The sequence below is a fragment of the Phycodurus eques genome, chromosome 20 (genome assembly GCF_024500275.1).
Source record: "Phycodurus eques isolate BA_2022a chromosome 20, UOR_Pequ_1.1, whole genome shotgun sequence".
NCBI lineage: Eukaryota > Metazoa > Chordata > Actinopteri > Syngnathiformes > Syngnathidae > Phycodurus > Phycodurus eques.
In genome coordinates, this window is record NC_084544.1 from 10,033,188 (window position 1) to 10,058,620 (window position 25,433).

Consider the following 25,433-nt stretch of genomic DNA (forward strand, 5'->3'; position numbering starts at 1 on the left):
TTCTAAGCTTTGCACCACTACTGTACTCTGCAAAGCACCACAGAGGACAAGGCTACAAAAGCTTTTATTTATGTATTTATTCATGCGAATGAATATTATATTATTATGAGAATAGTAATATATTGTAACCTGATTCATTATTCTGGAATCTATCTAGATACTGTATTACACTGTACATAGTAAACTATGTTTAAAACTATATGTGTGTATTGCTCACCAGTGTATGTGAATAAACAAACCGTTGCATGATGACAAAGAAACATGAGTATTCACCCGCACTCTGTCACTTTTTCTACATTTTGTTAATTATTGCCATTTTACAAATAAATCAACATCACATGTGCATAAGTGTTCATCTCCCCTGCTCATGCACAGTATGTTTCCGTGGATCCTTCTTGAGCAGTTTCCACATCTGCAGTGAATTCTATTCATTGGATATGGCACACAACTGCCTATAGAACATCGTAGAGTGGGAAAATATGCAAAGGCACTGGAGTTGTACAAAACCTGTACAGTATAAAAATGATTCCTGTATCTGGATCAATGTGAACATGACTCCTGCATTTGTATAGCCCTTAATCACAAAAGAGTCTCAAAGGGCTATTCAGCTGTAGTCTGAAGTGTAACATGCTGACTGGAACTTGTTAGGATTTCCTACGCAAGAATGAATTTGTGTCGACAATGTGATGGTAAACAGACGGATAGTGAGTAACGTGTTGACAGGTTAGTTTCTTTTCGTGACAATTATTTTGCTGACAGGGTAGGGTTTCTATTAGCAGTAATGTAGGGATCTACATGTCCAAGAGTTAGAGATGCAAATACGTTCACACCACACTGTTGCTAACTGGTTCAGGAGGCGCTATGCACCCAGCCAGTTTCTGCAAAGATTCGGTCCAAATGTCTTTTCCCACCCTAAAGAGCCAACGGATGATTTAAACGCTCACAGATCCACAAAGGCAAGTCAGACTCACGTTCACAGTTCAATCAATACTTCTCTTTCTTTGACCCCTGTGTCAAGGTCATGCATACTGCAATAGCGCTTGCCGGCATCCAAAGGGACGGTGGCCGGTTATGGTAGGTAGGGGCTTAGAGATGGTTAGTTATGAAATCGTGGCTTTCAATATATCTACGTCATGATCGTCATTTTAATCTCCAATATCATAAAAACTGTCTCCTGAAACATTGGTGCAAAGTGAGTTGAGGGATGATGGCTTGGAAAATAAAAACTGTTCTAAATGGCATCTCTAGGATTCTGTAAATATGAAGGATCACTTTTTCATTACAAAGAGCACAGAGGGATGTGCACTTAAGCCCCATTATTAAACCCACAAATGATATTTCATGTTTGTGCCCAACTTATGGTGGTCACGTTTCAAAATGTTCCAAGAAAACAGTGTTAATGGTGCCTAAAAGCAGCAACACGGTAATTTCGGCTCAATTATGACATTTAGTGGATATACAAAGTTTACACATCCCTGTTCAAATGCCAGATTTTTGTGATATAGAAAAATTAGCCCAAGTTAAATAATTTCAAAACTTTTTTCACCATTGTGAGTTATAACCTGTATAACTCAATTGGGGAGGGGGGAGTGCACACTATTTTGTGTGCAGGGGATTTTTCTTCATTGCCCCAAGTACTTTTGCTACCTCAGACGCAACCCAAGAGCTGTTTCAGAAATTCCAACTCATTAGTCGTGTTTTAGTTCTCCTGCTCTGCGACCTGTTTCAGGTGTTCTATTTCTTAGCTTCACGAAAGGCTCTAACTATGGAAACATACTGTATTTCAGAGTGATGCAGAGGAACCACGTTGTAAGAAACATACAAATATTGTTAAATTAACTCACCAAAATGACGACTGCTATTGTCTGCTAAAGCTCCATTTTTGATACAGCTAGCTGTTGTATTTAGATTATTATTATAATAATGTATAGCCTGGGGCACATTGGAAACATATTGTGCCCCCCACACCCCACAATTTTAACTTACTACATTACTAGAACAGCTTAACTCTATTTTGGGTTCATCGAAATAAGGGGAGTGTGTTGAATTTCATTTCACATGAGTTTTAATGTGATTGGTTATTTCTGAACATAGCCACACCCTTAATGTAATCATTTAAATAGCTCCCATAGTGCCCCTGCGTTAGTGTACCTAATGAGTGACGTTTCCTCTCCTTCGTCTTGTTCGCCAACTCGCGTTCTCCATCTTTTCGGCCCTCGTCAGCTTCCGTTCGATGACGTAGGGTCGGCTGACGTGTACAGGAAGCAACACACACAGTGGGCTGATAACGCTTCACAGTATTTTTCATGACTCTTCATATAAATTACTCACACAAAGACTGCGAGACAGCGTTAACGTCAAAGTAGCACAATGAGGCGCGCCGGCTTGGGTAAGTCAAGCCCGTACTTATGTTGACGTTTTAAGAATATACATGATTTCTGCGTAGGCTACCTCGCAGGTGCCTTGCTAATAACGTGGAAAGTGCTTATTGAGGGCCCACGTTTATCTCATTGAGTCAGATTCCACATGTGTTTGTGAAATTAAACAACAACCCTACTCATTGTTTAATTTCATCAAGGTGACGGAGCATCTGGGAACTATGTAGCAAGTGGCTACAGTGTGTACGAAGAGGAAAATGAACTTTTACAGGAGGGACTGAGAGCCAAAGTCACCGCTTTGAAAAGTGTAAGAACGTCAAAACTCACAGTTTTCAAGAGTTCCGTGCTATGCGTCTCTTAGATGTTTACTTTTTGTGCCAATTTCGTACTGCAACTTTGACTTTTGTTTGCAGTTGTCCATCGACATAGGAACGGAAGTGAAGTACCATAATAAAATGCTGGATGAGATGGTGAGTTTTTAGCTTCGTAACCAAAATAAAAGCACGACTGATTGGTCCACATGAAACTCATAACTCTGCATGCGTTATTTAAGGAAGGTGGTGGGAAAAAGTTAAGTTTACTCATTTGTAACTCAAGGGAGACATAATGGAAAATATTATGTTTCCAGAGAGTCTGTTCATCCATCAATTGTAGAATTAAACAACCAAGTAAATCTTTCGCTAGCTGCCCATTTTCGAAAATGTCTGTGAGGGAGCAGTCGTGAATTTTGCTCCACCGTGATGTCATAATTTGGCAAATTTATGTAATATTGCCTCCACATGGAATTTCTTCACACATGCCTTGGTGGCTAAACAGAACTCGGCTGTTGGATTCACAGTTATCAGCGTTATCTTCGAAGTCAGAGGACTACGAAAATTGTTAGAACTAAAGACGAGAAGCTCGGAGACACCAATGATATATTAGGACTATTTATTGAGTCTTTGTTTTTTTATAGAGTAAATTATTGAAGTGTCAGTGAAATAAATGGGGGAAAAAAACTATTATTAACTATTAAAACTATTGGGAGTTGATAAAGCGTCCTATGAACTTATCAACATTTTCAACGTTGGAGAAGCTCAAATCAGCAGCGCGCTCGTCCGGCTTTTGTTCTTTCCACATACAAATGCTATACATATTTTACAGGAGTGATTAATAAACATCTTGAAGCAAGCAAGCATATTTTGTAAGTGAAGCTGTTGAAGTTGTTTTCTAATCAGACATTACACAGTTCAAGCAGGCAGTAGGTTGTGCTGGTAGATTGTTACTCTTGACCAGTGTCTAGCTGTGTGAGTTGAATTGTTTGGCTTGAGGATTTCTTTTGTGCCCAATTTCCACACTAGGACACGGACTTCGACTCAACAGGCGGCCTGCTCGGCGCCACCATCGGCCGAGTCAAACAGCTGTCCAGAGGCAGTCAGACTAAACTGCTGTGCTACATGCTGCTCTTCTGCCTTTTTGTCTTCTTTGTACTCTACTGGTTCATCAAGTTGAGGTGACAGCTGGATCTTGTCGGACTTTGAATGGCCCATCACACACCTCAGAATAACTTAAGTTAGCTGAAAAACTGTGTGATATGATTCATGAAAGTGAATGATTTACATCCCCAAATAAACACTGCTGACGTTGAAAAATTAGATGCATGTACAGGGACTGATGTGACGAGATTCAGCTTCGTACCATAGAAGATAAGTCGATTACGAGATGAGAAATGCCGTAGTTGACAAATTGAATAATGAGTGCTCTGTATGTATTCGAATCGGTTTATTATGCGACCTGCATAACATTGAATGCAAAGAAGTTCTACAATTCTCTGAGAGACATTTAGTTCAATTGCTTACAGGAATTAATGCGTATATCACAGACTATGCCACATATGGAGAAAAGCAGTGTAAATAAACTGTTAGATATATTGTAGAAGTTATCATTTATTTGCTTAGCTTGCATTAGTATTATGGACAATGTTTAGAAAGAAAGATGTCTCGCCTTCAAGAAGATGACTCAGCAGGAATCATCTGAGAGAAGGACGTGGCCGGGACGTGGCAGGTGCCATGTTTTCACCTTGAAACCCTACCCTTAGTGTGTTGTGTCTTGTAGCTTAGTACGTTATGTCTTGTAAACTTAGAAACCTCCCTATTTTCAAATAAATGCAGGAGCGACGGGAGAGATTGTTTAGAGCGTGTTGAGAGGCTGTAACCTGAACAATCTCCCATGCGCCCTCCTCATGAGTAAAATGACCAACGTCTTCATTCCTTTTGTGTTTATTCATTATAATGTTTGGTGAGATAAATCCAACATAAACTGTTTATGAACTTTTTACCCAATAAACAGGTGTTTCCTTCAGTTAACACTGATGCTTTTTTTTTTTCTTAAAACACAAAGAAAAAAATGTCACCATGGAAAACATTTTCCAGGGATGAAAATATTTGCACAAAATCGATGCAAATTGAAAGCCTTAAAGTTCACTGACGTATTCAAACATCACGTTAAATATAAGGTTTTCTTATGACCATAAAGTCAAAACGACCCGACTTCTTGTGATCTCTACGTAATAGCACTTAGGTGATTGGCTCTGTTGCTCATCAAAAGGAGTTCAGTAGATCATGTTATCAAGCTAATTGATGAGAAAGTCATTGCTGACATCATTTCTTGGGTAGCGTGTCCATGAATTTGCAGATGATGCCGAGCATGACCTCGTCAGCCCCTGCGCCAATTGACATTAACCTGGAGTCCCTGTGGAAAAGGCAACGTTAATAAAAAGGAAGTTTTGTGTTATCGTGTACGCTGCCACGCACCCTTCTAACTACATTCGTGCCCCATCACTAGATGTCAGTACAAATCAGGCCCACATTTACTTTTCTCTATAAAGAGCTTCTCACAAACTGCATAAAGCCCAACGTTAAGGGCCGGGCCCCACAAAAAGGCATATATGGTAGTTAGCAACCACCTATAATAACAGTTGCCTAGCAACATGAGTTAGTGGCTGTTTTTTTGGGGTATGAGTGAGATAAGAAGCGTAAACAAGGTTGCTACAGAATATGCTGTGGGAATCAATGTCATAAACCAGTGGCTCTCAAACTTTTTACACCAAGTACCACCTAAAAACAAACCTCTCTCTCCTAGTACCACGATGATGACCAACATTACAGTAACATAGTTGGCCTAAGTGTTCATCAAAAACCAAGGCAGAGATTTTATTCCTAAAAAGTACATTTATTCTTGTAAGCCACTTTAACAGTGTTAATCAAAGATGAGGCAGGTTTTATTGCTAAAAGGTATATTTAATATTGTAAACCATCATGCACTTTTAACATTAACACTGTGGTTCAACATAGAATAATAATTAAAAAAATATTTTCAACTAAAATGTACTGCGCCTAAATAAATGTATATTTAAAAAAGTTCTTAAAGATTAAATTCAAATGTATTACATGTATATTTAAATACAACTGAACTGTTAAGTTAATTTATTTATATTTAAAAAAAAGTTTAAATAGGATGTATGCATAGCTACAAGCTACACTAATGTGTGTAGTTTTAAATTGAATTTGTATTTTTTTTTTTTATTTTATTTGTATTTAATTCAGTGATTCTATTACATACCATGAGAGGGAGCCCCATTTACCACACTTTGTCACCTATTGCCTTAAGCTATCGTACATAAATACACATTTGTATTTACATAATATTAAGGGCACAGCTTCAAATTTCCTAAAAATACATACCTGTAGAACCTGCTGACCAGCACATCACTGGTGAAGCCCATGCCTCCCCAATACTGAAGACAGCTGTCACTCACTTCTCTGGCCAAACGGCCCCCCTTCAATTTGGCCATGGAAGCCATCTTGGTGACATCATTTCCTTTGATATACAATGCTGAAACCAACGCAAAACATAGATATTCAGGTCTTTTCTTCATTATTTGAGATATGGATTGGAAGGTAAATTCCACCTTACCTGTGGCCTGGTAGAGGAGAGCACGCAGCAGCTCCACCTCCGTCTGCAGCTCGGCCAGCCTGAAATGGACCGCCTGGTGGTAGAGGACCGGCTGATTGAAGATCTGCCTCTGCCGAGTGTAGTCGATGGTCTCCTGAATGATGATGTCCATTGTGGTCAGGACTAGAGGTTTTCACAGACATTAGGGGAGAGATATGCAGTTATTTTTCGCAAGAACATTCTGCTTAGGACTGGTTTCCTTTATTAACAGTTTGAGCTCAGACGTTCCCAGCAATGCCCCGAAAGTCTGCCAATAAAAACATTATGCTCAGTTGTAGTTTAAGAAACACATCTTAGTATTACTGCAGAATTTTTCTTTCATAAACACACCTCTCAACTAAAATTCCATCCTGAACCATTTCACTTTTGCTTCTTTTTTTTTGCTTCCTTCAGATAATATTTTCTTCATTATCTGACGCTTGTCAAAATTAAACGCAAACAAACCTCCTTACACAAGATTAATGTTTTGACCTAAGTGAACTGAACCTCCTTGTTGATTTGATTTGCAGCGCAAAGGAAACCATCATAAAATGTACCACTGACAGTAACATAGGTGGGAAACGGATGACGTAAGACTAAAGGACAAATAGAAAGAAAGTGATGAAAGATGAGGAGTAAAGTTCTCTCACTATTGGCCACAGCCCAGAGCCTTTCTTCTTGGAACTGCAGCATCTGATAAGTAAAGCCCATGCCTTCCTGGCCAATGACGTTCTTGCAAGGAACTCTGACGTCCTCGAAAAACACTTCAGCCGTGTCTGATGACCACATGCCCAATTTGTCGATCTTGCGGGCAATGTGCACTCCTAAAACGGGGAGGCGAGAAAAGACAATAATCAGCCCCACGCCGATGACAACTTGTTTTGATAGTGCCTTTGTTATACGCTGATCCTACCTGGCAGGTTCATGGGCAAACAAATGAGGGATTTGTTCCTGTGTGGAGGGTCGCAACTAGTGTTGGCGAGGAGACACATCCAGTCCGCCTGGGTGCCGTTGGTGGTCCACATCTTGCCGCCATTGATCACGTATTCATCCCCCTTTCTCACCGCCTTGGTCTTAATGTCTGGATCAACGTGAGGTGGAGCATGAAAAGACGTGATGTTAGAAGGCGCAATGAAGGGTGTATCTCTGCTTTTCTTTACGGTTTGAAGACGATGAAACAGGAACCTACTCGACACATCAGAACCTGCCCCGACTTCGCTAACTCCAAGGCAGGCAACTTTGTCCCCCAGGATGCTCGGAAGCAGAAACTCTTGCTTGAGCTCAGCTGAACCAAACCTGCACAAACAGTTGACAAGTTACTCTTTTGGTTTCTGAAGTCAACAAGACTGACATTCAGGCAAAAAAAACAACAACACTGAATATTAAGACAACTCTGGCCTGCTTAAGGCAATTATAGCTGAATCCATTTTTTCAATGTTCTCTTCTTATTTTAACATCGTTTCGGGTAAAAATTCTTCCTCTAATTATACTCATGAGACGGTACTTGTCTATTTCTATGAGCTCCATCTCATGTCACTAGAAGTCACTTTATTGCAAGAGAATAAATAACAGAAGGCAACCGAAGGGAACATGTTCACATATATAGTTCATCATATAACAGTCTGGGGTGAGGGGAGGTTAATTAAGGTTCAAACAACAGGCTGTATTTTCAAGTGCACCAGCAAAACATGAGACCCATTAATCTGCACAGTTGCTAATTTACACACAATGCAATCATACTTGTGGCAATCACAACTCTTTCACAGCTACGTTTTAGAGATGGTTGCTAATATGGTTTTAATCTCCATCAAATTTGGTCCAGTTTCTGTGATACAGGTGTTGTACTTGTTGCTTGGAATACATCCTATGTCTATGTATGGAAACATAGCCTGGCTCCTGCTCTATCAGTGTTGTGAAAGAAAAGAAAAAGACAAAGCTGACATAGAGTGTTGTGATCCTTGCAGTAAAAGAAGCCAGAGTTAGAGGCAGATTAGCTCCACGGCGAAATATGCATCACCACACAGACAATGCCAAAGTAAACTGTAGGTGGATGATGAGAACAAAGGATTTAAGCCGTGCAATGCAGGAGGTTTATGGAATTGTTACCTGGCCAGTGCAGGCGTGGTCATGTCGGTCTGAACGCCGATGGCCATGGGGATGCCTCCACAGCGGATGTGACCGAGCTGCTCGGACACGGCCACGCTGTAGCTGTAGTCGAGCCCTAAGCCGCCATACTCTACCAAAAACGAAATACACACAGTTGAAAATTGTCATAGACATATAATCTCTTAGTAGACATATTGGACCATTCACCAAAGCAATTTATGTATGCACCCATCATCATTAACCATCAAGAAAAGAAGATATAGTTATGCAGGAAACCACTTCCCACACACAACACTGTTAAACATAGACTTTTAGCAGTAATTTAGAGTTGTTACGACAAGTCAAAGCATCATTGGGATTATGCACATATGTGAGACTCATGGTTACCTGCAATTTGTAGTAGTTTAAAAGAAGAAAAATCTAAATGTGTATTTCTTACAAAGCGCTCAGGTCCTTATGGACTTAAATAGTGTGAAATAAAAAAATCACCTTCAGGCAGTTATCAACGTCCTGTTCTTTCAAGCCATCATCGTTAAAGCACCTCGCATACAGTAAACAGCCCGTTTTCTTACTAAACAAACAACCTGCATTTACACAAACACACTGTATTACTTCTAAGGGATAGTTTTGTGCCTGCATCTCACGGCATTAGCTGGATTTAACTTTCACAATATACACTCTCTTAGATACACGAGCGCAATCTAATTAAAAAAAAAAAAAATATGCTGTTTTGTGTATTGAAGGCTATTGTGCACTTTGTCTATCTACTGTTATGGCTGGTGAGTGCATTTCTCTCAAGCTACCATGCACACTTCCACACCCCGAATAAAAACAACGCAACCAAGCACAAATTGACATCATAATCTAATGCTGGCATGGCAAATATAACCTGGCACTAAAAAAAAGTGACTGAAGCCATCCAATGCATGATGGACATTAGCACTGACTGACAATGAACAATTCGGGGCAAATTTACCACGCAGTTCTGCAACCAACCCTCGCATAAGTACCACCCGCCTGACTAGTTATTTAATAATGAACACTGTCAGGGATAGAAGGATAATGGGACAATAGGGAAAATTGGGGACAGGCATAAGAGTGAGCGATAGTAGGCCAAGCGAATTCAACTGTGGGGGTAGGAAGAGGGATAGCCAAAACTAAGAGGAAACAGGTGCAGCTGTAGCTAGATAGTGCATGCTGGAAGCCCTGCGGTGGATCATGTGGACAGAAGGAAGCGTTGAGGTTTATCCCGCTTAAAACTGAACAGCGGGCTGTCTAGTTGAAGAAACAAGCAAAAGAAAAACAAACAAGTATGCTTCAAATGTCAAATTTCAATCCTAAACCATCATGCTTCTCCTGGGCAGCAGATGTTCCTCAGCGTCGGCTCTCATCTGCTGTTGTCCCACCATCAAACAAATATTCTCCGATGTGAAGTGAGGGAATTTCATGGTGAAGCTCACGCATACAATATCTGCATTGTACTTCATCATTTAATCAGTTAGGGACTGGACTTTTATTTTAGTTTATTTTTTTACATCCTCTTACCAAGACATTGCAGAAAATTGTATGATTCCAACTCAGCGGGAACAGTTTCTGTTCCCGTGTGACCCTAGTGGTCAATAAAGAAATAATGGAGGAGTTCGGTGTTTGAAGAACCGGACTTGACTCAACCCCATCGAACACCTTTAGGTTGAACTAGAACAGAGGTTGTGACCTAAAAGTGGCAGTCGACAGGAATTCAGGGGAGGGTCATAAGTTTGAGAAAAATGAAGAGCAAAAAATAAACATTCAAAACTGACTGGGCTGACCTAAGTCATCAAAACTGGTAAATTAAGTAATTAATAAATGTATTTGATTTGGAAAAGGTAAATAATAAAACCATACGCAGTCAAAGTCACAAATACTACAGTAGAAAGTGAGGATGGTGACCGAGTGGACAAAAATAATAACTGTACCTCACATCCACGTTATTGTACTTAATAATGCCGTCATTTTTTTTATCTGATTACTTGATTAATTGGTGACATAATCGGAAGACTTTCATAGATGCAGCTCTCCTATACAGTTTATCCCCCCCAAGTGTAATTGTAAAGTGTCTCAATACCTTTGTCCATAAAGCATACGTATATATTGCACAACACAATGTGCGAACCAATAACACGGATCATTTGCATGCATCACTATCACAATCGTATCAAATATGAAACGTCACAGTGTTAGTCATGTGTCAGTGGGGGGAGAGGGGGAACCAAACAATGAAATCCATTCGTCAGAGTATTACTAAAGCAGCAATCATACAAGCTTATTTATCGAGACGGATGGGAAACAACTTTGGCTGCCAGTTCCTATCTGTCAACCGGGTTGGCGTTGCCATGGTGTGAAAGACGGGTTCTTCCCTGTCAGGGCAGAGGAAGCCAGGCAGTGCGCCAAGGGTCATCACTGTCTTCTCCCCCGACACGGTTGGCTTAGGAAAACTTCCTGTTCCCGTGTTTTGACAGGTAATGTGGACTTTCCATGCACACGTAAATCATAGCTGGAAAAGTCATAAACGGGCCCTTTTTGAACGGTTTCATCTAACTATATTGTCACAAGTATATTTTAGAGACTTATTTCAACATCATTTATAATTCATAAGCGGTAGCGGTAATGAATGAATGAATGCTCAAGGCCTTAACACAGAAACCTGTGCAAAAATTATTCCAAACAGGGCAAACTCAGATTCATCAATCCCATACTGAGACATCAATGCACCCAGACAAGATTTTTGGGGGGAAGCAACAGGACCTGTCTGCTCAAGACTTTCCATCTAGTTTAAATTAGATTATGTCAAATGTAGGTCATGTCAAAATGCCGGTTGTTTCACAAAGTAACAGTAAGAGAGGAGAGCGCTCGAAGGCTTCAAAACATTTTATCTGCATCCATATTTTTTGCTGGATTAAATTACAAATGAACACTTTGCAATTAGATGTCACAGAGAAAAAAAACAAATGACCGCCTGATATGATACATACATAACATCCTGAGATACTGTATTAGTGTCTGAACATGTTGACTAGGATTTTCCAAGTTAAATACAAATTGCTGGGAAATTGGATAAACAGTTCTGCTAAATTGTGAACTACTCTAATGGAATACTGTACTACATATTGTTACTTTAATTACCTGACATAATTCTGAGTGTCATTGTATAAATATGAATTCAACATCATTGTTACAGTTGCTTTCGCTTGGCTTGTCACCTTGTTTACACCCTTCGAGGTACTGTAGCCACATCTGAGTCCTTTCTACCTGCAGTAGCCTGTATTTGTGCAGATTGCAAATATCTAAAATATCTTGATGTGTTTGTTTTGAGGTGCATCACTTCAAAGGCTCTTTGCTGATAATTGAATTGAGTCTTTGCGCAGTCGCCCCCCAGGTCGTCGCGCTCTAATCCTGTCAACTAATGCTCAGGGTGTGTGTACTCAGCACATTTTAAATCCCTCGCCCGCCCTCTCCACTGACCTGCACACTCCTGGTGAAATCTTCTTCCGCAGACTTAAAGTGTTTGAACTGTTTACGGTTTATGTTGTGAAGTAAAGCAACACATTCATGTGATTACAGTGAAACAAAACAAGCGATTCCCCATAGAAATGCTGCAAAAAAGCTATTGCTGAGCTGAAAGGCTTTGGCCTTACTATAACTACACCATACTGCTGGTTATTAATATCATAGCAAATCCGCAATACCATGCAAATATGCACCTATGAGCAATGTAGTGATGCCATCTAATTGTATGATTGTGGTGATGGCTGACATGCAGACTGGCTAATGAGTTAACGGATTTGTGTTTGGGCGCATAAACCCTCACCAACCCCAAATACATGAAGTGTTTTCCATCCATCCATCCATTTTCTGAGCCGCTTCTCCTCACTAGGGTCGCGGGCGTGCTGGAGCCTATCCCAGCTGTCATCGGGCAGGAGGCGGGGTACACCCTGAACTGGTTGCCAGCCAATCGCAGGGCACATACAAACAGACAACCATTCCCACTCACAGTCATGCCTACGGGCAATTTAGAGTCTCCAATTAATGCATGTTTTTTTGGGATGTGGGAGGAAAGCGGAGTGCCCGGAGAAAACCCACGCAGGCACGGGGAGAACATGCAAACTCCACACAGGCGGGGCCGGAGATTGAACCCGCGTCCTCAGAACTGTGAGGCTGACGCTCTAACCAGTCGACCACCGTGCCGCCATAAAGTGTTTTGTGCCCGAAATTAAACAATTACAATAATAAAAAATATGCATACAAAATCGTAATAAAATGGTATATTGTACTTAGAATGAATAAAAATTGTATTAAAATGTGAACGAATGCATTGAAATGTCCTTTAATTAGTTTAAATGTCAAATCTAATCTTAATTGAATTTATTTATTTATATAGACAGAATAATTCCCATTTTAATAATTTTTTTCCATTGACTATATTACATTTTTACGGAGCCCCCCTGGTGCCAAAGTATGAGAAAAATAAAATTCATTGATAATCCGTTCCCTCAATTTAGTAATCTGTACCCTCAGTTTAGCAAATGTCTGGGGCTCCGTATACCGACGTATATCTGTCAAGTGAAGTAAATTCTATTTGTATGTTATATTCTTACTCGTGTGAATTCTGTGTATAAATTGTCATGTCGTGATATATCCCACATCCCATTTTTTCAACTGAAAGGCAAGATTGCTGTAGTTCGAGGGGGTTGATCATTATATAGCAGTACTAGCAGGACTGGCTACAATTAGCCTGCGTGTTTCCTAAACACAGTACTAAATTGAGGGTATGGATTACTAAACTGAGGGTACAGATTACTAAATTGAGGGTACAGTTTACAAAACTGAGGGAACGGATTACTAAATTGAGGGAACAGATTATCAATGAATTTTATTTTTCTCATACCTTGGCACCAGGGGGGCTCCGTACATTTTTCACGTCAGTATCAACACAAAAAAAACATTTTGAACTTTGTCTGAGTTTAGGAAATGTTGAGTTTTTGCCTGAATTGTGCAGATCTCACGTCGTGAAAGCACGAAGCTTTCTTGTTGCAGAATCACAGTTGCGTGAACGCTTGACTTTCAGCATTTGAAAAAATTCGGAAAGAAATCCTTCACAATCCCCGAATCCATCAGTAACACATCTGCATGCACATGCACATCTGGTTCCACTGTTAGACAACAGCTGTTGAAGGAAGCTCGTGCGATGCGTCAAAGCGATAGTCATTAGAATGCTTGAGAGTCAAAGAAATAAAAAAATAAAATGCAAGGACCAGTGAAAGGCTCCACTGCAGCGAGCTGCTTTTATGGTCCAATCGTCATAAATTACTGAGTAATCATCGTTTTTAAAGTCTTTTTTAGATTAAATGTTTGCATGTGTTATTTATGTTGGCTCCTTTTCAATTCCTAGATATGCTGTTGCACATTAATCATGAAAATGACAAGTGATCCATACAACATACGTCACTGGGATGGAGGCACCAATGAGTAATCGCTCTCATTAATGACTACTTTTTGAATCATTCCCCCTGAATTAAATGTGTCAGAAAATGTCTCAGCACTATTGCAGAGCCATACACTTGTGACGGACACATACAAACACGGCTCCAGTTGACATTTGAAAAGCAGTTTGACTTGTTCAAATATATTTTGCAGTTTGCCAACAAACATGTCTTAACAAGGTTATAGTCATTAAGTCTCACCAACCTGACAAGCGTGGACTGCTAATACAGCCCCAAAAAAATGAAATAAAAAATGTCTCCTAAAATGAAAATGTTGTTTGAAAAATCTGCTTTATCGAAAGGTAAACCTCAAAACATCCCGGAGACACTGAAACCTCATCATGTTTTTTTTGTTTTTTTTTTGTTCCCCCCACAATCCATCTCGTGCAGGGTATCCAAGATCCAGAGATGGAAGTTAAGCTATCCCTTCTGTTTTTTGTATTGATAAGCAATTGTTGATTAACCATGTCTTGACTCAATTGAGGCAAAATGGAGAGTAACACTTGACTGCAATCAGCAGAGGCACTTTTGATTCAGTGTTACTTCGTTTGCGGTCTAAAGAAGGGGACTTACACAATGGCAACTCGCCACAGTATTATTCTCAACATTGGCATGAAAAAAGTGTTCAGAATATTTAGAGTCTCCCATGGTGATATTATAAAAAGATACCAATTAATAGATTAATTGATCGATAATTGTTGTTACTATTCCTAACAACATATTCAAGTGCATCTACTGTAATCAGTGTTACAGCATGACTACATGTACTGTATATCAGGAATCACAGATTGCTGGGAATTAAGAACTGATCATATTGGAGACAGACAAAGTTGCGCATCTCACCAACTGGCTTGTTGACCCCAAGAAAACCAGCATTTCCTAGGACCTTGAAAATTTTATGGGCTGGAAAATTTCCCTCCGCTTCCCACTGATCCACGTATGGGTTGATCTCCTGGTCGATGATCTATGGGAAACAGATGGATTTGTGTGAACATTCAGCGTATGTGATATCTTCATCGTACACGTGTGTGCATAAGCTTTCATTTGACCAACAAATGACCACATTGCCATCCTATCTCTTCTCCTAACCCAAAGGAATCTCCATTACAAGAGGAAAATCACATGCAATGGCATCACATACATACATTTCCTACTGTGTGGTGCACACAACCCCTTAAAGTCTATGTAATCTATCTTTAGCAGCCAGCCGCAAAATGCATTATATATCAATGAATACAGAGCAGCTAGGGAAAATCCATTACACGGTGAATCTATAAAGCTGGTGGTGATGGATACAGTGACAGCATACATGGGTATTCTCCTGTGTGTATACATTTTAAATGGCTTGGCTGGTGACATGCAATACGGCAGAAGCAGATGTGTGATTTGGCCCAAATCCCAACCCAGAACATTGAAGTGTTAAATACATGCTCAAAAAAGAGAGATGTGGGTCAACCATTCAAACAGGTACACGTATGATAAACAAGACACAGGAAAACAATCTACAAGACTTATGTTCTTTCAGTCATCTTGACATACATTTTCTAACAGCATCATGTTCGCTTGTATAACAATTATGTCAAAAACTGACTCACAAACAATGGATTGTAGTCCTCGTTCCATTGAATTTTGCATAATATTCTTCAACCCGGGAAGCAATCATTCTTCAGTAGTAAAGTGCCATCGTGATTCATCTTGTCTTTATAGTGCTGTGAGTCAGGAACCAAAGTCCGACAAGAGCGAAAAGCAGGTGGACAATTTATATTTAAAATTATCTCTGGAGCAGGTAAACTTTGGCAACATGACTCATCTTAGGAATCGGGAAGTGGTCCACAGCTGGAGGAGTGCTTAGAAATGACCAACCTATTTTGAAATTCCGACAGCACTATTTCTGTGGCCACTCATAGGCCACTTTGCTCAACATGACTTCCTAGCATACTACTGTAGGTCAGTATGAAATATTACTGTGCAGTGTCTCTATTTTTTGATTCTTGAGATATCAAACTGGTTATATACACTTTTCAGCTGCCAAAAACAGGATGTTTCGAAAACCTGTACATATATAAAGTCACGTCATACCTTGCTCTTCATATGCCACGATACTGGTTTCCCTTTGAATTTTATCCAAGAGGAACAACTAAATGAATGTAGTTTTTAAAAATGTCTCAAGGTATTAGATAATTGACCTAAGTTTCCTTGTTTATCTATGTTTAAAATTGATTAAAAATTGATAAAAAAATCTTCTTTGGGTCACCAACAAATTGTGAGTTATGTTTGGGTTACAATTTATTAGTAATATTCCCTTCTAAATTCCAAGCACAAATATTTCAAATGCTCAAAGGTGTCCCATAAACTGTGACAAAGCTCTCCATTGTTGTGTTCCTTGCAAAAAGACAGCCTGCTCTCAATGATGACCAATGACGTACATAGAACTGACATTTAGTTGCGATGGAAATCATCAATTAAGCTTCACCCAATAATACGAGGTAAATGAGGCGTCCGCATTATGGAGGATTATGGACTACCTTCTTTATTGTTCTTTCATTAAGCCGTTAAGACAAGTCTGCACTAGCGAGTGAAAGCGTAACCTTGAAAAACCCGGGCTCCCAACAAACCTGCTTTTATACTCGTGAGAGCAAACAGTATAAAACACAAGCAGTGGCTGCCATTATTCTAAGGTTAAGTCATCCATGTTCAAAGTTCAGATCCTGAGGAGGGAAAGGGCGGGACAAACGTGCGCTGGAACGGGAAACATACGGCCCATTAGGGTGGAGGGGGGAGGGGGGGGGGGTGGGGGGGTGCTGTATGGTTTCACAAAGGTTATTGTGGACTATTTGTGTTACATACCAGGATGCTTTCACATCAGCAGAATCGTGTGCTAAGCCAGGGTGAAGAACATTGCATTATCAGGTCCTGCAGAAAGATCACTCTGCGGAGTGTCAGCCAGACATAAAACACAACAGTGACCTTTCCCTTTGAAAATTGTTATGCCAACTTAACAGTTCAGCCTTCAAAAACAAGGCAAATCCAAAGTGGCTCTGAATATATATGCACTTCCCTTTAAATTAATAAAGCACTTCATAGGACCTGATAATACTAGCACAACTAACTGTTAAGAATGTGATTCAATTATGAAACAATAAGCGGTACCCCCATTCCGATTTGATAACCAGCTACCGTAAGAAGCTAACATAGCAGTCTACAGCTGTGGCCTAACTGTTAAGATCATCACCTGCTACTGTGAGGACCCCGGTTCAAGTCACCGACCGGCGGAAAAATGTGGGCAAAAAGAAAAAAAATTATCTTGACACAGCTTGAGAGGATGCGGCAACACAACATCCCCCAGTCCCATGGCTGTGGTGTCCTTGAGCAAGACAAGGATGCCCCAGACTTGTCTTGCTCAAGGACGCCGCAGAGGAATCATTTTGTGTGCATGTGTTCACAACGAATAAAGAGTATTCTTCTACTACTACTACAGTCACTTAGTCCTCCTCATTATCAAATCAAAGTAATTTGTTCACAAAAAGCTTGATACTGTTGAATGAACGGCAATAAACCAAAAAAGGGAAGTAGAAACCTAACAAAATAAAACAGTAAGGTGCTAAACATTGCTTAACAGAAACAACAGTTAAGTCATCCACATGGCTTTTGGCAATCATCTCCGCCGTCTATTATAATATTAAAAAGCTCTGTAACATCAGGCCCAAGTACTTGGACCCGGACCTTGGTCTTTTCTGCTTCGAATTTGAGTCGGCTTACTTCACGGAAAAACCCGGGACACACTTTGAGAATCTGATTCTTCTTCCAATCAAAGTCAGCAATGGCCTGATTATTGGATGTTTCTAAAGATGATCCTGACCGACTATCCTGCATTGCTCAGTGTGTTGAGAGTGATTTTTCCAAAGAAATATTCATCATCTATGATGACAAATGCTTGTGTGTGGTCAAGCCACAGACTCCATCATGGTGAAGTCCACTGGAAAGATAACCAAAGAGAAGTAACTGGTCGTGTTGAGTGTTTGTATAAGACGCCTCCCAAGTCATTCACCTCAAGTTTGCAACCACAATGTAGTAACCAGATAAGCTAAAAGTTAGCCGAGTTTCTTACAGTTCTTCTATTATTCTGTCCTCTTCTTTGTATTTTCCATCAGTCTGGATGCACTGTGGCATACTTCCTATCACAGGTCAGCCCGGGTACTCCATCAAACATCTGGTTTGGCCGACAAGACTGATTATCAGTGGAGATATTCTTTGCGTGGTGTGCTCGGGTACACCACACACTACAAGAGCAGTAAGAACATATTGAGAGTTTTGTGTGGGATCTTCTTTATGTGTGTTCCAGATTTAAAATCCAGTAGATAATCTTCTTTTACCAATCATCCTTTCAGAATAACTGTTACAAAAAAATCCACAAAATGGGAAGAGCTAAGAAATGGTGCAGCAGACAAGACAAAAGTCATTTCTAAGGTAAGTATGTCCCATACTTCATCTATGGATTGTTTTTGTAACACACTCTGCAAACACTTCCGCGCTAATAGCACGTGGAGTGAAAACATTGGCACGGTGCAAGCCTGACCTTGAATACTCACTGAGGGATTTCCTATGACTCAATTTATATACAGTAACAACTTTTAGAAACTCCCATTATGCTACAGACTGAGGATTCTTTTAATAAACCACGCTGCCTCCAGTTCCTTTTCCCAGCCTAACAGCATATTGTTCTGTTTCCCTTCACATTTTCATCCTTCCCATATTCCCTGTGCTAGTTTATTTTCAACCTCCTGGCGTCCTTTGAAGGTTTAGTCACACAGTACGCTTCCCTCCATTTACCGCAACATCTCTGCCGTCTGCCCTAAATTAGGCTGCTGTTGTTATTTTTGCCCGTCTTATCAACGTCTGTCTGCTTTTTAAAATAGACAGTGATTACTGAGGCTTTGTTTTTTGACATTTCCATAACTTCTACAAAATATTCAACTACAATAAGAAAATGGTATACCCTTCTAATACCAGAGAATGAAAGACTAAAGATTTTTTTGTACTACAATGTGATGAAAGTTAAATGAAAGTTAATCTTTCAGCAACAGACAGGCATAGAAACAAATAAAAACCAATGACAGAAAAAATCATTTGTTTTCAATGAATTACCATTTACCATTCCGCTAACTGTAATTAGTGTAAGTCCTGCGCACGTTTCTTGTCAACAAACCGGCCGGTCTCATCTTGTGTTATATATAGCATAGTGTCTTCGTAGCTAGGTTTATATGTTTCGCTGTTTCGATTTCACTTGTGCTTTTATTGCCGTGTATTTGAGGATAGACTTACATATCTTGCAAAGGCCTTTGCAACCAGTCTTATTTTTGGTATTTAAAAAAAAAAATAAAAAATTAAAAATCACCACACGCTTGTTACGACACAGTGTCGTAAAGTGACATGTCGTGATGTTGCTGAATGTTGTGATAGAAATAAAGTTCTTATAATTACATTGGTTTACCCACACTATACTGGACATAATACAGTATATTGGCGACAAAGATGGAGCTTCACTTCGCACCACTGCTCTCGCTCTTCAACGCCTGTCCCGTGACCCCGCTAGTAGTCTGAATAATTTAAGACTAGCGGCAACTGGAAGAGCTGAAGCTGACAAGGCTAACCGCTTTTCTCCTTCACTGCCAGCTTATTTTCGTACTCTCTGACCCACGCAGATAGAGCAAGGCTGCGTCGCCTTGTTGGACGGACCTTTCGATGCTCCACAGAATGCTGTAGTCTGATGATGGCAGCAGGCGGGCGTGTTTCAAGTCCTCTATAAATTGTCCGATTGGAAGACGAGACGCCAAAAACGTTATTAGCGATTAGTTGATTTCAAGCTTTCAACGTTGATGCGGAGTAGATGTTGACTTATCGACGAGTTCAACTCCTACCCAATACGCCACTATACAAGTCTAAAAGTCCAATCAAGGTTTTTAATTTTCCTTAAATATGTACTATTAGAGATATACAGTATATAGTCCCTGTTTACACAAGACAACGACATGCAGAAAAATTTCAAATAGTTACAAATTGAATGTACAAAATACTTTTTTTGGGTAACCTTATGACTTTGTTCTTGTAACTTTGTCTTGTTCTCATACTTAAACGTTTTTTTTCTCTTTACTGCATGGCCCAAATAACAAATGGTATGAATGTCTGTACTGGGGGCGCGGGGGGGATGCTATCACCCATAAATAAAACAAACAGAACCCTTATATACGCAACAAGATCTCTTAGAGCAGATTTCTACTAATAATTCCTGCACCTTCCAAGTCTGACAAAACAAACAAGTTGTGCGCAGCCACCTAAACTATCTGATGGGCACTTTCACAAAACCCAGAGTCCCACGCACTCAACACAACCGTCTATCTGACAGAAAACACAAGCAAACGCAACATACTGTTGCCTCATTACACATTTAGGATGAAGATGTACACTGCATTGATTTAAGTTAGCACTGTGGGAGTGAGACCATCAATAGACAATGGAAAGAGGAGGGCACTCACACAACCTCACTGCTAATGTTAAAAACACTAAAAATAAAATATTTATTTGGATGCAGTCATAGTTTTCTTAAACCACACGCTAGGTGCTATAAAGCACATTAGCTGATGTCTGTTAAGTGGAATGATGCAATATTACATGTTAAACCTGTAAATGGGTATCGTTTGTTGCTGAAAAAGAAACTGTAGTTGGTTTCTGATGCAATTAACTGTACATACTGTACACTCAATGGCCACAACATAGGTACCTATATAAACACCTGTATAAGCCAAAAACATTCAACACAGGTTACAGCACTGAACTATACAGTGAGGGAAATAATTATTTGATCTCCTGCTGAAATTGTAAGTTTGCTTACTATTAACGTCATTATTTGAAAGTGGAAAACATAAAATGACCATCAACTGCCCTTGGTTTGGAACTCCATGCAAGATCCCGCCTGGTAGAGAGAGGATGATCGTGAGAAAGCTACTGTATGGGGGCAGCCTCAAGAATTGCCAATTGTGACCTAAGTCACCAAGAAAACAGTTAGTAACACACTGCAGCAATAACGGACTAAAAGGTTGCACATGCGTCAGCATCTGCTTAACAAGTAACGTGTACAGGCCTGCTTTAAGAATGACTCAAAAAACTTTGGAGAAAGTACTGCGGTCAGATGAGACAAAAGTTGAGCTATTTGGCATCAAATTGTATGGAAGATGGAAAAGAAGTATGAGTATGACCCAAAGAACACCCTCCACACAGTCAAGAATGCATCTGGAAATGCATTTGGAAACATCTTTGGGGAATTTTGGGGCTGTTTTCTCCAAAGGGTACAAAGATGGCTTCACCACATTAAGAAGCCAATGAACTGGCGTGTGACTAGGGTTGGCCATGGAGAATCAAAAACAGATTGGAAGCGGGACTAACATTCCGGTTCTCCCGGAATCGTTAAAATGTAAAAAAAATGGCGGTTACCAGTTTCGATGCCTACAGTCCGCTGAACCCGAAGAAGAAAATGGCAAAAACCAACGAAGAAGTGGGCGAAAACCAACGAAGAAGAACGCGCACGAAGACGTGCTTGTGCCTAATGGCAAAATGCTGAGTTCCGGTGCGAACCCTTCAAAATAAAGGGCTACATTATCAAAACACAAAGTCAAATTAAAACTTGCACGCATAAACCATCTGATGTGATAAAACTGTCGCAAATAACTATTTTAACAATGCTATATTTAACTTTTAGCTGAAACAATTAATGAATATTAAGTCAATTGGGTTAGTTCCACACATATTGTCTTTTATTTCATAGGTTTAATATTGATACTGGTTATAAAGAACCCTGAGTCAAATGTTCATTTTAGTTTAGTTTTAAGAAAATGGATGTTCATAATTTGGACACCCTTTATTTAAACCATGCAAACGTTTTTGACTCAGCCCCCTAAAAGAATCGGAATTGGGAATCGTTTGGAACCGGAATCGGGACCAGAATCACTCAAATTCCAGCGATGCCCAACCCTAGGTGTGACCTGTAAAATATTGGATTAAGAAATTTATTTCCTCAGCAAGAACCACGCTGGATTGGCCAGCATGGCAATGACCCAAAGCACAGAGCAACCAAAGTAGTGGCACAAGAAGAAGCTTTTCATGTCATGGAGTGGTCTAGTCTCCAGACCTCAACCCAATAGAAAACCTCTGGAGGCAGCTAAAACTTCCAAATTTCCAAGCGGCAACTGAGAAACATGAAGGATTTAGACTATCTGTAAAAAAAAAAAAAAAAAAAAAATACAAATAAAAATAAAAAAGACTGGGCCACAACTGTGTGTTTGAGCTGTGTGCAAGCCAACTACAAGAAATATCTCATTGCTGTGATTGCCAACAAGGATTTCTCCACCAAGCCGAGACGCTGCAACAGGGCCCCAAGCTGAAGGGGCCCAGAGAGATAGCTGACATGGGACCAAATCAGTGACAAAACAATGGCTTTTCGACACTGCAACGACAGCATGTAAGGAAACCCCCGCATGGGGCCCTTTTACTAGCTGTTGATGGCTGGTGACAAGACGAGGGCCCCGAGAAACAGCTGATATTGGTCCATATCAATGACACGCTGGGATTTGAGAATCTCCCTCAAAACTAAGTAAAATGAAGGAAACAATTTTATTGATACATTTTTGATGAAGTTTGGTTTTAGTGCTAGTAGTTATTCATTTTATGTCAACTATTTAATAAAAGATATATTTGCTTACTTATTGCCCTGTTTTTCCATTCTGGGGACTCCATGGTCCTTGCCTGGGGGCCCCATGGGGGCTAGAAATCGAGTAATGTTTTTGCTTGGGGATCAAACATTTATTCCAGCCAATAAATACATTTCAGGCAATTTTTTTTTTTTTTTTTTTTTTTACTCGAGCTCTTGTATATGATCTTATTAGATTTGTGCAAGTGTACCAAATGTTGTAACCTGTGAGTGTGTCTTTTCAAAGTGACTGGCCACAGTGACCTCTCACCCACTTTTAATGCTGTGCAGCTGGTTTGCAGCAACGTTGGACACTACATCGTTGTGACACACACGGGCATAAAGAGTCACTAATACAACACCAACATTTGTTTTCATGACACTTAGAGCGTGGTAATTGTCGTTAGCAGCCAGTCATACCTTTTTGAGGGATTCCTTTAGGGCAAAGTGATCTGGTGTGTAGACTAAATGGTCGACCGAAGTCTCTGGGGCGCTGCTTGCGACTCTTTTGGACGACGCGTGGTCAGCAAACGAACGGACGCTAAACGAAGCACATTTAACAAGCGGGTTCAGACGCACAGACCCACAGCGAAGCGCCATTGTTGTTTGGGTTATGACGCGCATGCGCAGAATCACTTCATGGCGCTAAAGCGAATAGTTCTGAATTTCGGAAATATATGTAAAATACAATTGAAAAAATAAATGTTAGAAATATTTGCTTGGATTCACATGGATATACTGCTTGCGAATAATAATAATTTTAATTTTATTATTATTATTTGATCATAATAATAGAGTTTTAATATAATTGTTTAACATTTAATTGAAGAAAGATCATGGGAAAATTATTCTTCAAATAGAATTTTGTAGAACAAGTCACACCTTTTACATTTGTGTCATCATAATGAGTGTAAAGGTCTGCAAAATTAGTCACGATGACGAGTACTGCTAAACTGTAACATTCATTCAGAAATGATTTATGGAGTCAGGCTGAGGTATAAACAAGCACATTTAATGAGAGGGGACCATGTGTGAACATTGCGTGGGATAGTTTTATTCTGTTTACACATGAAAGGGAAGCATTAAACATACCACTTGCGAAAAAACATAATTCCAGTAAACTTAAAAAGATACCCTGTAAGTCTGGCTAGAAGCCGAGGAATATAATTTACAAGGAAGTTGTATCAATTCTTCTGTTCATTATGCCCTTCTAGGGTTCTCAGTCTGCAAATCCATTGTGGGAGGGCAGGAAAAATGTCCTTGGCTGCTAATCGGAGCTATGAAGAACACTTCATGTTCAGTCTAACAAAGGACGCAGCCACCTTTCTCCTTAAAGGGGTTCTTCTCCTCTGAAATGCCTTTGACAAGAGTGTCCTCATCCACTCCGGCCTGAATGTAGTCCTTGATCTCCTCGCAGCATTTAGATGTCTAAAGGGAACACATATCATTTCACACGATCCACCAATTTATTCTACTTTAAATATTCCTCCTGCCTGTCCCTCTCAATAGAGGTCATGGTCATAAAGGATAAAAAGCCTGGGCACATCACACCGAGCAAGCACAGAATTATTCATTGAGTCTGTTAAAAAAAGAAAAACATACCATCCACCTCTCAAGCTTCACCTCAATTTTAAGTTGGTTAACTGCCATCAGAGCCTTGTCCTTGTCTGTCAGGTCCTCCACATTTATGACCGGCATTGTCTAGAAGGGGGAAACGCGTGACCATCGGTGAACTCAGGATGCAAAGGTTTCTATAAATCATAGAAAAGCATCCAGGAATAATCTCTAGAATACTACTCACGATTGCTTGCAGGCAGCAGTCTTTCGATGTCCTGCTGAAGAATCCCTCTCCTCTGCTAAATCTGGTTTATAAAGTAATCTGCATACATGATCCTAATCTCCTAATCTGATTGAAACAAGACCCCTGTGAGAACATGCCTGGCTCTTAAGGATGTTTTTGACAGGAGGATGAATCGTCATCATTTGGGTTTATTTTGGGACTCTTCGTTGTATGATGTTTTAAGGCTGGGAAATATTTTGACCTTCTTGAGAACAGTAATTTTATTTTTGGACTATCTAGATATGAGTCACATGTGGTATGCCATTTTATCATTTTGATAAGAGGGCTAATAAGTCGTTAACCTTCCCCTGTCAAGGTAGACAAGTATTCTTGTCTCCCGAATGGCTGCATGCATGTGCATCAATGTTGTGACATCGAGGAATATCACACATTTTTTAATAATGACATGTAATTAAAAGGTAATCTGAGCAACTTTGTTAACCCAGAGGTATGTGACAAACTGGTAGCCCTTCACATGAATCAGTACCCAAGAAGCAGCTCTCAGTTTCAAAACTATTGGTGACCCCTGGCCTCCTGACTCTAGGTTTGACTTCAGTTTCCACTCAGATGTTGTGAATGGAAATGGTCGTCGACGTCGACGGTATATGCGATGAACCGGCAAGCAGCCCGGAGTGCAGTGTGCTTATCTCCTTAATCAGCCGGGACTGGCTCCAGCTCCATGCAACCCTAAACAGAAAAAGCAGTATCGAAAATAGAGGATGATATGTTCGGATGGATTTACAATTACTGGATAGTATTGGGGGGGTTTGTATTTTGCACTCTCTGAAGTTGCATTTTGTTTTAAATTTGCGCAAGAGACATTTTTTTGTTCTATTGTTTAATTCCGCCATTTTATTTATTAATATTTCAAACCAAAT

At 40.0% G+C, this 25,433-nt stretch overlaps 3 protein-coding genes across 3 annotated transcripts; 1 reads left to right on the forward strand and 2 right to left on the reverse strand.

The window, feature by feature from the left end:
* The first annotated feature begins 2,230 nt into the window (after positions 1–2,230).
* On the forward strand, positions 2,231–4,287 carry bet1 (Bet1 golgi vesicular membrane trafficking protein). The gene is made up of 4 exons (XM_061664340.1): positions 2,231–2,389; positions 2,579–2,685; positions 2,792–2,848; positions 3,719–4,287. The coding sequence occupies exons 1-4, from the start codon at positions 2,371–2,373 to the stop codon at positions 3,872–3,874; spliced, it is 339 nt and encodes a 112-aa protein (XP_061520324.1). The 5' UTR covers positions 2,231–2,370; the 3' UTR covers positions 3,875–4,287.
* zgc:85777 (uncharacterized protein LOC405871 homolog) lies at positions 4,135–23,339 on the reverse strand. Its single transcript, XM_061664339.1, has 9 exons — positions 23,136–23,339; positions 14,819–14,939; positions 8,457–8,586; positions 7,540–7,646; positions 7,264–7,431; positions 7,001–7,174; positions 6,333–6,494; positions 6,101–6,251; positions 4,135–5,108 (listed from the first exon to the last, which is right to left on the reverse strand). Exons 1-9 carry the CDS (start codon positions 23,337–23,339, stop codon positions 5,018–5,020), a joined length of 1,308 nt encoding a protein of 435 aa, XP_061520323.1. The 3' UTR covers positions 4,135–5,017.
* Positions 23,340–23,706: 367 nt separating this feature from the next.
* Positions 23,707–24,625, reverse strand: gngt1 (guanine nucleotide binding protein (G protein), gamma transducing activity polypeptide 1). The gene is made up of 3 exons (XM_061665006.1): positions 24,517–24,625; positions 24,318–24,416; positions 23,707–24,143 (listed from the first exon to the last, which is right to left on the reverse strand). Exons 2-3 carry the CDS (start codon positions 24,411–24,413, stop codon positions 24,018–24,020), a joined length of 222 nt encoding a protein of 73 aa, XP_061520990.1. The 5' UTR covers positions 24,414–24,416; positions 24,517–24,625; the 3' UTR covers positions 23,707–24,017.
* Between the last annotated feature and the right edge of the window lie 808 nt (positions 24,626–25,433).

Coding starts and splice junctions, on each gene's coding strand:
- bet1 (XM_061664340.1), top strand. Junction 2,686..2,791: donor AAGTCACCGCTTTGAAAAGT/GTAAGAACGTCA, acceptor TTTTGTTTGCAG/TTGTCCATCGACATAGGAAC. Junction 2,849..3,718: donor ATAAAATGCTGGATGAGATG/GTGAGTTTTTAG, acceptor TTTCCACACTAG/GACACGGACTTCGACTCAAC.
- zgc:85777 (XM_061664339.1), bottom strand. CDS start 23,339: ATGCGCGTCATAACCCAAACAACAATGGCGCTTCGCTGTGGGTCTGTG. Junction 14,940..23,135: donor TAAAGGAATCCCTCAAAAAG/GTATGACTGGCT, acceptor TGTTTCCCATAG/ATCATCGACCAGGAGATCAA. Junction 7,647..8,456: donor ACCACGCCTGCACTGGCCAG/GTAACAATTCCA, acceptor CTGTTTGTGCAG/GTTTGGTTCAGCTGAGCTCA.
- gngt1 (XM_061665006.1), bottom strand. CDS start 24,413: ATGCCGGTCATAAATGTGGAGGACCTGACAGACAAGGACAAGGCTCTG. Junction 24,144..24,317: donor TGAAGCTTGAGAGGTGGATG/GTATGTTTTTCT, acceptor TGTTCCCTTTAG/ACATCTAAATGCTGCGAGGA.